At 44.3% G+C, this 15264-nt stretch overlaps 1 protein-coding gene across 2 annotated transcripts in view; it reads left to right on the top strand.

Annotated features, from left to right (window-relative positions):
- Window positions 1–15264, top strand: part of FLT1 (fms related receptor tyrosine kinase 1) — a 207910-nt gene that overhangs the window by 56635 nt on the left and 136011 nt on the right. For both annotated transcript variants that reach the window (XM_069601657.1, XM_069601656.1), the window contains 3 exons: window positions 7397–7521; window positions 11533–11695; window positions 11809–11945. In XM_069601657.1, coding sequence (XP_069457758.1) covers window positions 7397–7521; window positions 11533–11695; window positions 11809–11945 — 425 coding nt within the window. The remainder of the gene's footprint in view (window positions 1–7396; window positions 7522–11532; window positions 11696–11808; window positions 11946–15264) is intronic.

The following is a 15264-nucleotide window of genomic DNA, read 5'->3' on the forward strand; positions in this document are numbered from 1 at the left end:
AGGAGTGGGATTGCTGGGTCATATGGTGGTTTTATTCCTACTTTTTTTAAGGAATCTCCATACTGTCTTCCATAAGGGTTTGGATTTTGTCGAATGCTTTTCCTGGACCTAATGAAAGGATCATGAGATTTTTGTTTCTTACTCCAGTAATATTGTATAGTGATGACATTGACTGGTTGTTGGATGTTAAATCAGTCTTGCATTCCTGGAACACCCACTCTGTCAGGTGCATAATTCTTTTATAGGTATTGGGTTGCTGGAAATCGAGCTTTTTTTGCATCCACATTCATAAAAAATACTGACGTGTTTTTCCTTTGTGATGTCTTTGGTTTTGGTATCCCGGTAGCACTGGCTTCATAGAATGAATTGGGAAGTTTTTTGCCTTTTGTTCTTTTAGAAAAATTTGTAAAGAATTGGTGTTCATTCTTTAGATATCTGGTAGAATTCACTTCTCTTCTGGGCCTAAGTTTTTCTTTCTGGGCAGTATTTTGATGACTGATTCAATCTCTTTTCTTATAGGTATATTCAGTTTATTCAGTTATAGGTATATTCTTATAGGTATATTCAGTTTGTCTGTTTCTTTTGAGTTAGTTTCAGTAGTTTGTCTTTCTAGGAACCTGTTTATTTCATCTGTTATCTAATTTATTGGCATGCAATTATATTATTCCTTTATAATTCTTTTTATTTTAGTAGTGTCGATAGTAATAGCTACTGTTTCTTTTCTGATCTTATTGTCTTTCCTTCTCTTTTCTTGGCTTGTCTGTCAAAAGGTTTGTCAGTTGTGTTTATTTTTTCAAAGAACTAGCTTTTGGACTCGTGAATTTTTTTCTACGGGTGTTTTGGACATGACTTAGTGATTGAACAACAAGTTTCTTTCACTTACTGGTTTCTAATTTCATTCCACTGTAGTCAAAGAACATACTTTGTATTATTTCTATCCTTTTAAATTTATTGAAGTTTGTCTTATAGCCTAGTGTATAGTTTATCCTGGGGACTGTTCTGTGTGCCTTTGAGAAGAGTGTGTACCCTGCGGTGATGGGTTCTGTGTATGTCTGTTAGGTCTAGTTGGCTATCTGCATTGTTCAAGTTCTTTATTTCCTGTTCAGCCATCTCTCTAGTTGTTATATCCATTATTGAAAGTAAGGTATTGAAATCTTCATCTATTATTGTTGAATTTTCTATTCTTCAATCCTGTCAGTTTTTCCTTCCTGTATTTTGGTGCTCTGTTGCTAGTTGCATATATATTTATAATTATTGTATCTTCTTCAGTTCAGCTCAGTCGCTCAGTTGTGTCCGACTCTTTGCGAGCCCATGAATCGCAGCACGCCAGGCCTCCCTGTCCATCACCAACTCCCGGAGTTCACTCAGACTCACGTCCATCGAGTCCGTGATGCCATCCAGCCATCTCATCCTCGGTCGTCCCCTTCTCCTCCTGCCCCTAATCCCTTCCAGCATCAGAGTCTTTTCCAATGAGTCAACTCTTCGCATGAGGTGGCCAAAGTACTGGAGTTTCAGCTTTAGCATAATTCCTTCCAAAGAAATAATTATCTTCCTGCTGGACTCTATCGTTATTACAAACTGCCCTCTTTATCTCTAGTAATGTTTTTTGTTTTGGTCTATTTTATCTAATATTTAACAACTGAACAACAATAGCTATTTATCTAATATTAGTATAGCTATTTCAGCTTTCTTGTGGTTGCTCCAAAGCTCTGTTTTGAATTCTCAAAAGCTTTGGTGGGCAACTAAAGTCAAAAGTGCGATGTGAAAACTGTCATTTCTAGATAGGCTCCTTTTCATGGTGTTGGTTAATTACCTTCTGATCCTCTTCACTTCATGCTCAATAAATTAAAATCACATCCTCCTTGAAAATAATTAGGAGCCCTCATGACCAGGACTTAAGAGTTAAGGTAAATGAAATGAAAGGAAAAGGAAATCAAGAAAAGGTTTATGAAAATCATGGGAATGAACAAGCACTCGGAAATAAGATGTTTACTCTTGAGCTCCTCTTCAGTCTGAAAAACCCCCTAAAATCCTTGGGCCATTCACTTGCTCCACAATCCATAGGAGAGCTCCTAGGTAATGCCCTTGGGAAATAGAGTGGCATGAAGCCTGCCATGCTGGGACCTCTATGTCTGTGTGCCTTGATATGCCAGAGTGATTACAGATTTCAAAAGGAAAAACACATTGAAAAAGTAGGTATAATACCACCCTGAGCAAGGGTCCCTGTTTGATCTTCCCCTGTGCCCAAGTCTGCCCGATGTCCTGAAGGATGGCAGCCCAGCTACTCCAACTGGATGAGAAAACCTCATTCTGTGCCAGTTTCCTGTCGCTGCTTTGAGTTCTAAGAGTTCAGAGAGGGGAGGGTGGTGTGACCTCCCTGCCTCTGGGTGTGGCCCGAGTCCCTGGTGACAGTGTGTCTGCACCGCGGGAACACCAGCGGTCTCCGGAGCAGCTCTTCCTCACTCTTTCAACAACCAGCCACTCTGGGCTCAGGAAACCACTCCACGGCGCTGGCTGGGTTTAGAAGTCGTTCTTAATTTTGTGACGATGACAAATGTGTCCTATGGGAGTAGTAAGTGGTTTTACTGGTGATATTAATGGAACCGTGACCTCTTCTGTATCTGTGGTCATACAAAACAAAAAATGTTTGTATTATAATATGTCAGGCAAGTTCATTCTTAGCCCTTCCTTGAAGCAAATTGCAGAGGAAATATACTATTAATAAGCCTGGAGAATAGTGTGTGTGTATCTGTAGGCATAAGTTCATTTGTAAACATAGTGGATTTATAATGCCACTATTAACTGCGCTACAAATGGTGTGTTTTGAATTATGCTGGGATGGATACCAATCATTGAAGTTCTGATATTTTTTGAACAGTGGGCCCAGTGCTAAAATTGACATTGACTTTTAAAGGCCAATAGATATCATGAAATTCAGGTGTTCGAGGGATCCAGTGTGAACCGAGGGCAAGATGAAATTCAAAGGCATGTTGCATTAGCTGTTTCTGTTTTCTTGTGGGATTGGCATTCATTAGACTAAAAATGACTACACCAAGGTTTACTGTTTCCTCAGGAACATTTTATGCCAGTGTCCTTTGTTGAAAATGGTTGCTTAAGGAGATGGTAAATTAAATGTGAAGGATTTACAATTTAGTTACATGAATTAAACCATTTCCTGGTGTTTGTGTTTACCTTGGGACTCACAAAGGAGATAAAAATATAGACTCACAGGAGGAAGGAAAGGAATTGATCGAATCCCAGTAGTCCTGCCTGGATGTCCAGCTCAGCAGTTTTATTCAGGGGAGGAATTTTGTGCTGATAAGTGAATCTTTGTCTCTGTATAATTAACTCTTCCTCTCTACAGATGCTACTACACTCACTGAGCCTTCCTAATAGACATATAACTATTAATGTGATAGTTAATGCCTCCTTCTAGTATACTGGACAAAACTGATGTAAATCACATGCAAAATTTATAGTTTTCCTCAAGTAAAAATGTTTTAGACATTGAGACTTACATGCAATGATTTAAAATGTTATTGTAAAATCATACATGCTCATTCTAGAAAATCTGACAAAAACAGAAGGGCTTTTCTGGTGACTCAATGGTAAAAAAAATCTGCCTGCAATGCAAGAAACACAGGAGACTCAGATTCGATCCCTGGGTGGGGAAGATCCCCTGGAGGAGGAAATGGCAACCCACTCCAGTGTTCTTACCTGGGAAATCCCATGGACAGAGGAGCCTGGCAGGCTACAGTCCACGGGGTCACAAAGAAAATAACAACTCAATACTCAAAGGGAATCATGGCTCACATTTTAGTGTATTTGTTTTGCCTTTTTTTACGCCATTATATGAATATAAATGTGTACTTTCTGTAGTTTAGATCTTGAGTATAATTTATTATTTTCATACAGCCTAACCCCCCTTTCTCAAGTTCAGATTTCTTATAATGAGAAAATTGATGGCTAACACGCACACATCTGCCAGGTACCATTCTAAACATTTTATATGTGTGAATTCGTGTCACCGTTGAGATAGGTATTACAGATGAGGGATGGTATTGGTGAAATGCTTAGGCCACATGGCTCAGACAGTAAAGCACTGTCTACATTGTGAGAGACCCGGGTTCGATTCCTGGGTTGGGAAGATTCCCTGGAGAAGGAAATGGCAACCCACTCCAGTACTCTTGTCTTGAAAATCCCATGGACGGAGGAGCTTGGTGCAGGCTACTATCCATGGGGTCGCAAAGAGTTGGGCACGACTGAGTGACTTCACTTTCTTCACTTTCTTTCACTGCTAGTAAGGGCCAGAGCTAGGATTCAAACCCTGGCTGTGAAGTGCTTTTGTGTGTGTGTGTGTGGTCACGCTGCTCATCTTTCCTGGACTAGGATTTGAACTTGCGCCCTCAGCAGCAGTGAAAATACGAGTCCTAACCACTGACGTGAAGTGAAAGTCAGTCGTGTCCGAGTCTTTGTGACCCCATGGACTGTCCAGTCCGTGTAATTCTCCAGGCTGGAATACTGGATTGGGTAGCTGTTCCCTTCTCCAATGGCTCTTCCCAACCCAGGGATTGAACCCAGGTCTCCCGCATTGCAGGCAGATTCTTTACCAGCTGAGTCACAAGGGAAGCCCAAGAATACTGGAATGGGTCACTAGTCAGCCCTAAATTCTCCTAAAAGATACGGTCTTAACCACAATCTGTTGTCCCCTTCACTCCCCCAACTCTGAGCCTTGTCCTAAGGCTGTCCCAAAGGCACCCCCACCCCAGCCCTGACCCTTGATGAGCATCCTTGTCTGGGAATTCCAGACCCTGTGACATCACACATACTTGCCCCAGAAAACTGTGACAATCAGCCTGTCTCTGAAAAACAATTGCCAACAACAGTGCTTCCTATGACGAGGGAGCGGGCTCTGATGAGGGGAGGTGGGGCAGGGAAGGATCCTTGGACTGGAGCTCAGGAGAAGAAACTGGCCTCTGGGGTTTCTGTTCACAGTGAGACAACTCTCTGCACCTGTTCATGCCTCTCTCTTCTCATCTGTAAAATGACAGGGTTGGAGAGTATTTCGTTAACTGGCTCATTCATTCATTTCATATGAGGCAGAGATGAATACCGTCTGTCTCCTCTCCTAAGAAGTCATCATCCCACGTGTACCCAGGGACATCGTGTGTTAGGTGCTATAACAGGAGAGTTCTGGGGCTGCTGGCAAAGCCCCTGAGGTGGGCTGGGATGGGAAGCAGGAAGGGCTGGCCCAGGAAGGCTTCCCAGGAGACCAGGAGGAATTGTTCAGGGGTTTCAGATCATCCAAATGAGCTATATCGATCGAGTCCCTCTAGGGCCCTCTCTGGTGTATGTTACACACCGCCACCTTCAGCGGGCTACAGCAAGGTCCCTTTTTTGGTGGTGGTGGAGTGGGTGTGTGTGTGTGTGTGTTAAAACTACAGAACTTTATCATTTCACATTCTAGACACTCGAGGTGGAGGCAGGCCCGTGCCCCCTGAAGCCTGTAGGGAGCCCCCGTTTGCCTCTCCTTACCTTCTGAGGGGGGCTGGCGACCCTCCGTGGCCTTGACCTCAACTGCGTTGCTCCGTGTGATTCTCCCTGGGTGTCTCTCCTCACACGGCCATCATCTTATATGGACGCCAGGCCTATTGGACTAGGGCCCCACCTACTTAACTGAAGTAACTCTATTGGCAGTGACTCTGTCTGACCCTGGTGAGGTCACATTCTGCAGTGCTGGGGTTAGAACATATCATTTGCATTGGGGGGTGGGGCGCCGCAGGGGGAGACACAGTTCATAACAACGTCGGCAGCCCCCAGTCAGTCCCGGCAGCCAGGGCCCCCATCGTGCCCGTGATTTTTCTCCATTCTCTGTTCAGCATCCAGGATTATTCTGAATGGCGAGCAGGTGGGGGCCCGGGGGAGAGTCTGCACAGGGCTTCTTTCCATCTGCGCAGGGAGGGCTGGGTCCAGGGGGAGAAGTTAAGAGCAGTGCTTCCTGAAGAAATCGTTGTCAGGGGATTCCAAGGGTGAGGTGGACTACGAGAGTGTTTCTGAAAGAATGTTCAGTCCTGTCCCTGCAGGAACTGCAGGGAAGCCCAGCAAGTGGTTTGAGTTCTTCTGCCTCTGAGGTGGACAAAATGCTGTCGACTTGAAAAAGAAAATCATAATGTGAGAGTCGTGAGTTAAGTTTTACTGGGGGCAAAATGAGGACTATAGCTTGGGAGACAGCATCTCAGATAGCTCTGAGAAACTGCTCCAAAGAGGCAGGAGAGGGGTGGGGAAGGTCAACATATATGTGATTTTGGTGAAGGGTAAGTACGTGCAGTCAAGCATATGTTATTTTTTTGCAGAAGATTTCTGCTTGTCTTGAGGAGCAGATGTCACCAGGAAGGATTTTTAGTGCTTTTTTAGATATGAGGAGATGCAAGAATTGGGCTCATAAAGTCATCTCCTGAGCATATCTAACTATCTGAAGACTGACTCTGCCCATTTTTCCCAGAGCGCCTCATTCCTGCTATCCACCCTGAGCTCCCTTCAGAGGGTGTTGGAGGTCAGCCCTGCAGAGGCACCCGATTTAACCCCTGTAGAGGTAAAAGGCAAGGCCGATTTGTAGTTGACTGTGCCATACTTTTAAAGGCGGTCTCTTGGGGATCAGGTAAAGCCCTTTCCAGGTCTCTTCGCGCGCACTCGCGCGTGCTTTGCTGTTTGTAGCCGTGCAGTGCGGGCTAAAGAACTGGACACACGTGCTTGTGAAATACAGACAGTGTTCACCCTGCTTCTCCTGCCTTCCCCCTACCCCCGCCCCTGAAGTAGTTCAGACCTCCTCGTTTTACTTGTCGGCCTTTAAGCTGCAGAAAGCGGTGGAGGCACGTTTCTGTCATTCAAATGGAAATCCTCTCTCCAACCTGACACCTTGGTCCCCCACTCTCCACTGTCATTTGTGCTCCTAAGACTGCGGACCTGCGCACCCACCCCCTCTGACTTCTGACAAAAGCTCAGGAGGGCGCTTCCTGAGGCCCTTTGCAAAGCTGTGGGAAGGCGTTTATGCAGAATATTCACCTTACTCTCACTGGGCACTTTTACGGCTTCTTCTCTGAATGACCTAAACACTCCTCACCCCATCCCCCAGGTCACAATTTGCAAAGTAGGGACTGGGCCTCGGGGGTCTGCTGATTGGAGGCCAAGACCTGAATAAGGAATTCGGTTTCCTTAGAGAAGCATTCTGTATCTGGGCAGAAACGCGGAGGGCTGGGTGGGAGAGAATATGGATGTATGGGTGTTACATGAATGGGAAGGTGTATGGTGGTCCCCACGTTGCCTTGCCAGCTTCAGTGTCTGGGTGTTCATCATACAGTCATTTATATGTGTGTGTTTTCATTTTCTTCTCATTCAGATCCAGGTAGACCTTTCGTAGACACGCACAGTGAAATCCCTAAGGTTATAAATATGACCGAAGGGAAGAAGGTGGTCATCCCCTGCCGGGTCTCGTCTCCCAGCATCAATGTTACTTTAAAAAAGGTAAAACTTCTCTCACCTGCTCTTTACCGCAAGTGAGCAGAATGTATTGTGAGTTATTTTCTTCTGTCTCTGGAATAGTTTGCTGACATACTTTTCTATAACAGCGTTTTACTCAGAAGTCTGAGTGCTAGATGTTATACCCATGTGTGTGTTTAAATGGAATAAGAGGATAATGTTCTGGGCATAAATCTATGTGAATCACAGAAGAACCAAAATCATGAAAATTTTTATGCATTGCCACAAATTCAAATGTCTGTAAATGTCAGAAAAACCAATTCTATGGCGTATACAAATTAATTATCCAGATTTTGGCTGAAGGCAGAACTGCCAGGCAGGATACCTGCCTCTCCAGGCATCTGAGAACTGTTGCTTTGGTCTGAGTTGGGAATTCCCTGATAACAAAAGGCTTATCTTTTGCCGAGCATCTAAACTTAACCTCTTAGGGGAAATAAAAAACTATTAAGTGAGGGTTTTCTTCATATTATGTTGTAAATTGTACGTGAAGAGAAGGAAAATGATTTCAAGTAAAATCTAATAAAGACAAAAATCTCTAAAATGTGCCAAGCCAAGTATTTCAGCTCGTTACTTTAGGGGTAGTACTAAGTCTGAGAATTAGATAAAAACTCCCCAAATGGAAAACTGCAGTGAATCCTGGGTTCTTAGAGCTTAGGAAAAATGGACACTGTCTAAGGCATCTCCTGGCACTGCCCATCACATGGAGGTTGGGACTCAGGTGGTGACGGTAGTCAAATTGGAAGAATCCAGAGTGATTTTCAGTATCACCTATTGGCCCTGAATCCTGAAATGTGATAAGGTATCTCCCTGTCTTCATGCCTTGCATTCACTCCCCTACATGGTGGAGTGACATCTTCAATACAGTCCATTAGTGACAGGCCAAGGCTTCCGTCACAGTGGGTGCCATTGCCAGGAAATATAAAATCATGGCAGACAAGGAAGAAACCGCAGGGGAGTCAAACTTGGTCGGTGTAAGAAAAAACAGGTTCCCAGGGAGTGAGGGGCTTTTGGGGCCACATGGAGCATTTTAGCCCATGTTCCGTCTTCTGCTCCTGGGCTCCTCCATCCTTTGCTGATGGTTTTGTTTGCGTAGGAGGACCAGAGTGGTTCAGAGCAGAGGCTGGGATCATACAGCCTGGATTCTTCCTCCCCTCCCTGTCCACTTACCTGCCAGATAGATGGGCAAGTTATGAGACTTCCCTCCACAGCAGTGTCCTCACTGGAGAGATGGGAGAGTTACAGGAGTACCCCTTCACCTGACTGTCAGGAAGGCTACATGAGGTGCTTGGAAGACACTTAGGACCTTGCCTGGCACAAGCAAGCCCATTCACAGGTTACTATCCGTGTTACATATCTAACAGTTTAATGCCCGGTAATCAATGTATTATCAAGTGATGTTTTCAAGAGCCTGGCATTACTCCCCTTAGTCCAAGATGATAATTGCTCTGTGATGAATATGGAGCAGACCATGGGGATATGAAACTTCTCGTTTCATGTAAGCCCCTTGCCTTCTGGCCCTAATGCAGGTTGCTTGTCTGTCTGAGGAATTTTCCCAAATTCTCACCTGCAAGCATTTCAGGAAGGAAAGCTTATTTTCTCTGTTTCCCCGCCCAGCTCTATGATACAAAAGAAAAGCGAGTGAGAGAAGCATAAAAGTCTAACAAGGATTTTGGTATATCATATATACATATCCAAAATATTCTAACTATTAAAAATTACATATATATGCTGACATGACATTACCATGACGTCTTTCCCTTCCTCTTCTCTTCCCGTCCCTCTTTTTCTAATTTGCTGCCCCTTCCCTCTCCTTTTTCCCCAGCCTGCTTCAGTAGAACCCTGGTCAGCTGGTGACAGCTCCCTGTGCCCTGCTCTCTTGCAAGGCTGCCCATCTTCCTGCCTCTTTAGGGCACACACAGCGATTGCCACAGCTGACGGGCTCTGTAGGCTTTTGCTGTTGTAGCTCTTGTCAGCTAGACATAACGTGGCTGTCAGTGGACTGCAGCTAGTGGCAGCCGTGAATAGACGGGAGTAAGAAACACACTTCAGAGGAACACTGAATGTATTTTTTGGTGGTGCAGAGAAAGTCCATCAGCCAACCTTTCTTTTAGATTCAGCACATACTTGTTTTCTCGTGTTTTTAAAGCATTTCTCATGTTTTCAAGCATTGATAGATTTCAATCCCGGTTGTAAATTTTTCTGAGATTTTCCTTTTAATAGTTTGCACCAAGTTAGAAAAGAAGGTTCTTTCTCCTCCCCACCCTCCCAATCCCCCTGCCAGGGAGTACAGAGCATTCCCAAGGTTACAAGTAGCCTCCTAATGTACTAAAACGTGAAATGCACCCTTTAATTGCTTTCAGTTCTTCGTAAACAGGATGCAGTTCATCTCAAACCCACGTCAGGCTCTGGGGACGCACACCAGGGTGAACATACACTCACTGGGAGAGGCAGCTAGTGCTTTTGAAACAGAAATCTCTGCCATCGGGTCACACATCCCAGTCCGATTCATTCCTTCCACAAGCAGGATACTTGTGGATCGATGGATAGAGTGGTTCAAGGTGGTGTGTACTTTTAAAAAGAAGACAGAGAAGACTTGAGCTTCTTTATGGCAGTTAGTGCTGCTGTTGGTGCTGCTGCTAAGTCACTTCAGTCGTGTCCGACTCTGTGCGACCCCATAGATGGCAGTCCACCAGGCTCCTCCATCCATGGGGTTTTCAGGCAAGAGTACTGGAGTAGGGAGCTATTGCCTTCTCCAGTTAATGCTATGAATCTTTATAATCTGTTGTGAGAAGGTGATCTGATCCCCCTGCCTTTTCCAACTGGGGATAAATAATAGTAGTCATCAGACCATTGCCTCTGAAATTGGCTGACAATCTGGCATCAGGGAATTTGGCTCTGCTGCTCTGTGAAGCTGGAGAAGGCAATAGCACCCCACTCCAGTACTCTTGCCTGAAAACCCCATGGACGGAGGAGCCTGGTAGGCTGCAGTCCGTGGGGTCTCTAGGAATAGGACACGACTGAGCGATTTCACTTTCACTTTTTACTTTCATGCATTGGAGAAGGAAATGGCAACCCACTCCAGTATTCTTGCCTGGAGAATCCCGGGGATGGGGGAGCCTGATTGGCTGCCATGTATGGGGTCGCATAGAGTCGGACATGACTGAAGCGATGCAGCAGCAGCAGCTCTGTGGAGCAGTGACCCTTTACTCAAAGTAGAGGCTTTAGATTAACTCTCTGGTGTGCAGGAAAAGGCATTAGGGGGGAATCAAATGGTGGGTTCTTTTCTTCTGTTTGGACTCGCTGTTTAGCAGTCCTTTTAGGAATTCGCGAGCACGTCATTCCCGACTGTCTCTGGCCTCACATCCTTTTTCGGCTCTCTTTGCTCTTAGGAGCTGCAGCATCTGGGAGTTGCCGTCCCCGGTGCAGAGTCAGTACCCTCAGTTTCCCCAGAGTGATAATAACCCCAATGAGTGCCAAGTTGATGCTGTGAGTCCTGGCAGACCACCGATGATGCACAGTCCTTTTAAGATAGCCAGCTCCTTAATAAATCACGCAAAATGAGATGACAAGGTTTGGCTTGTTAAGAGCTCCCGGTGATGAGACCAAGAAGATAACCAGGCAGCCCTAGTGGAAAAAAATTCCTAATTCATTTTCCTATTGAGCATCAGGCCAGTTTGTTACAGAGACTCCCAGAGGCTTGAAGAGACACAGGGTCCTGCTAGAATTCTGACAAACGACAACTAGGTATGCCCTAGGTGGGTGCAGCTTGCTGCTAAGACTAAAACAAGTTATGTTGTTGACAATAATTTATCATGGTTAATGTATCATTTGTTACACGCAAAGAAAACTAAAGAACCAATTATGGCAACCTGGAGTTTCTACCTGCACTATTCTCATTTGAGATAAAACTTATATTTCAAAAATTACAAACTATGAGTGAAGCTCTCACCATAGCACTAATACGATTTTGTGAACACACATTTCTTCCTTTTCCAGTTTCCATCTGATACTCTGATCGCCGATGGAAAAAGAATAATCTGGGACAGTAGGAGAGGTTTTATAATACATAAAGCATCCTACAGAGAAGTGGGGCTTTTGACCTGCGAGACGACAGTGAATGGATATTTGTACAAGTTAAACTATCTCATAATTCGGCAAAGTAAGTGATGTTCCGGAAGCATAAACATACGCCGGGATGCTCAAGGGTTTATCTGCTTAATGAAACATTGATTTTTTGTTTGTTTGTTTTAACATGACTTCTCATGCTTGCAGCCAACATAATCACAGATGTCTGGATAAGCACACCAAGCCCAGTCAAACTACTGAGAGGCCATAGGCTCATCCTCAACTGCACAGCTACCACCCCATTGAACACAAGAGTTGCGATGACCTGGAGATACCCTGGAGAAGTGAGTGACCTCCTTTTCTATTTCTTCTATAGGACAGTATTTCGTTTTTGCAAGTGAGATGCTAAACTGAGTTTTTGAAGTGAGGGAGAAAATGCAGAATATTCTGGTGCCTCTGGCAGAGTCAATAAAGGAGCTTTGGGTTTGGTTCGGGTGCTTCTCTTCCCTGACGTGTTGTGAGTATGATCTGCAGAGATACCGTCTTTTGATGTCTGGAGGTTTTGTTTGGAAGTGTATAGGCTGGAATTTCTATTGCATGATTCTGGGTGGAAAAGGGAATTGTTTCATTCTTAGAAACGAGTCTCTAGGATTTAGAGATGAGAAAGAAATTTATCACAACGTGCCAGGCAGGGGCTATCTTTTGTAACAACAACAGCAAAAAGTTTTTTGTCGGCGCATTAATTGAAGAGACCGGCAGACAGGCAGGCACCTGATTGGAGCATGTTTGGGAAAGATAATGTAACCCAGCCACCGAATATTCTGTTTGTCAAGGGACAAAGGAGTGATTCTGTCTTTCAGAAAAATGAAAAGAATGAAGCCTGAGTTGGGTTCCCTTGTTCAAATTAAACATCCTTGCAAACAATCTTTGTTTTAAATATGTATACAGGGGGAATCTCTGATAAACTGTTGAGAATCGTCCGACAGTGAGTCCAGCACCATTTTTTATGTGTCTGATCCCAGGTTCAGATCCCAGGTAAACCGTTGGTTACATCATTCAGGTGGCCCAGTCACAAAGTTAGCTTATGATTAATTTATGTATACATTACAGAGATGTATTAGATGGCGTGTGTAGAATTAAGGTGAGTGCGGCAGTCCCCAGCCACTGTTTTATTTAATTGAGGTACAGCTGAGTTACAACGTTAGTTTAGCTTCAGGCATGCAACATAGTGAAACAGAATTTTCATAGATTATGCTCTCTTTACAGTTATTACAAAATACTGGGCTATATTCCCTGTGGTGTACAATATTCATACTTCTTACTAGGAAAACAGAATAAACTGGCAACAAAAGGTACCGCAAAGACCCCATAGGGACATATTAAAGACTCATCAGTCATAAGGTATTTTCTAGAAAATGGTTGAAATAAGATTGCTACAACTTGTGGCAATATGTTCTGGGTTTTGCTAGAAGCCATATATTCTTAATACGTGTAAGGAGGGAAGGAATTTTTTATCCTTTTAGTGTTGCTGCTGTAAGACTATGGTGATACATCTGTTGAATGTCCATTACTTTGAAAGTGGCCCTGTTCAATAGACCTTTCTGTGATGGAAGTGGTCTAGTACATTCCACGTCACGACATATGCCTAATAGCCTGGGGAATGTGGTTTGTGGGACTAAAGATCTAAGTTGTTAACCTGTTTCATTTTGACTTAAATAGCCTGTGGCTGCTGACAAGACTGTTGTAAAACCCAGAGGCAGTTTTAGGATACCAAGGCAGAAACAATGAAGATGTTACCACATGTTGGGAAGAAGAGCAGCAACAAGCACAAAATTTCTGATCTAGAATCGTATCTTGCCATTTGGATGTCCTATCTCTTTCAGTTCAGTTCAGTCGCTCAGTCGTGTCCGACTCTTTGCGACCCCATGAATCGCAGCATGCCAGGCCTCCCTGTCCATCACCAACTCCCGGAGTTCACTCAGACTCACGTCCATCGAGTCGGTGATGCCATCCAGCCATCTCATCCTCTGTCATTCCCTTCTCCTCCTGTCCCCAATCCCTCCCAGCATCAGAGTCTTTTCCAATGAGTCAATTCTTCCCATGAGGTGGCCAAAGTATTGGAGTTTCAGCTTTAGCATCATTCCTTCCAAAGAACACCCAGGACCAATCTCCTTTAGAATGGACTGGTTGGATCTCCTTGCAGTCTAAGGGACTCTCAAGAGTCTTCTCCAACACCACAGTTCAAAAGCATCAATTCTTCGGCGCTCAGCCTTCTTCACAGTCCAACTCTCACATCCATACATGACCACAGGAAAAACCATAGCCTTGACTAGATGGACCTTTGTTGACAAAGTAATGTTTCTCCTTAGTCTTCTTTTAACCTGGACTAGTCCCTCGGTATTTTTATCTCTTTTGTTGTGTTGATTTTTAAAGGACCCCTTCCCTCTCTTCCACTCTTCCTTGAAGTGAAGTTGCTCAATCGTATCTGACTCTCTGCGACCCCATGGACTGTAGTCCACCAGGCTCCTCTGTCCTTGGGATTTTCCAGGCAAGAATACTGGAGTGGGTTGCCGTTTCCATCTCCAGGGGATCTTCCTGACTCAGGGATCGAACCTGAGTTTCTTCCACTGCAGGCTGACTCTTTACCATCTGAGCCACCAGGAAAGCCCTCCCTTCCTTGAAATACAGCAGTTATTTTGTAGAATACCCGTTATTTTGGGGTTTTTCTGGTCTTTTTTCTAACTATTAGACTCAGGCCATGTACCTTGGGCAGGTGCGCAATAGAAGTGATGTTGTTGTCCTTCTCAATGTCATAGCTGACGGTACATGATGCCATCTTGGTCCCATGGTTAAGGTGGTGTTTGCCATATTTCTTCATGGTAAAGTAGGAAATTTTTTGAGACTATAAAAACATCCCATTTTTTAATCATATTTTTACCACCTATTGATGCTGAAGGGAGAAGGGAGAAGTAATATCAACACGAATAGAATTGCTGAAGGTCCCTCAGTCTGGCACGTAGGGACCAATTCTCTTATTTTTGATGGCAATGACTGACATCTTCTCTGTGGTTGCTGCCAAGAAGGGAGAAAATTGTTTAACGCATCTGTGCCAACAGGTAGGTAGAATTTATCCAGCATGGCACAGAGGGAGAGCTAAGGTCAAGACCCAGAGACTAGTCTGGCCAACTTCCAGAGTCCTTTTCCATGCCTCCTCACGGGGACAAACTGAGAGGAGGAAATAACATATTATGTGTTATAAAATGTAATGCTTGAAAAAAAAGTAAGAAAAAGAAAGGAGCAAACAATGAAAGGAAAAGACACTGTGACCTCATCTTCGCAAAACCAGGAGTGGATCACTGTGGCCAGGGTACAGTGCTGAGCCCGAGGCCTGCAAACATGGGACAGACCCCACCCCTCGACTGTTGGCTAAAACTTGCCAAGGGCTTTGCAGGTCCCCAGACCCATTTCATGAGGCTTAGCAGAAATTGGCAAGCCTTGCTCAAATAGTGAAATAATGAAACATGGATCATTAAACCCTAATAGGTGTAGCCAGGATTCATCATCTTTCATTTCTAGAAGGAAGAAAAAAAACCCCAAAAAAACCTCAAACATGGTGATTTATTAGGAGAAAGCCTGCCATGAGTCCACATACTAAAGACAGTC

This window comes from Ovis canadensis, chromosome 10 (assembly GCF_042477335.2).
Source record: "Ovis canadensis isolate MfBH-ARS-UI-01 breed Bighorn chromosome 10, ARS-UI_OviCan_v2, whole genome shotgun sequence".
Lineage (NCBI taxonomy): Eukaryota > Metazoa > Chordata > Mammalia > Artiodactyla > Bovidae > Ovis > Ovis canadensis.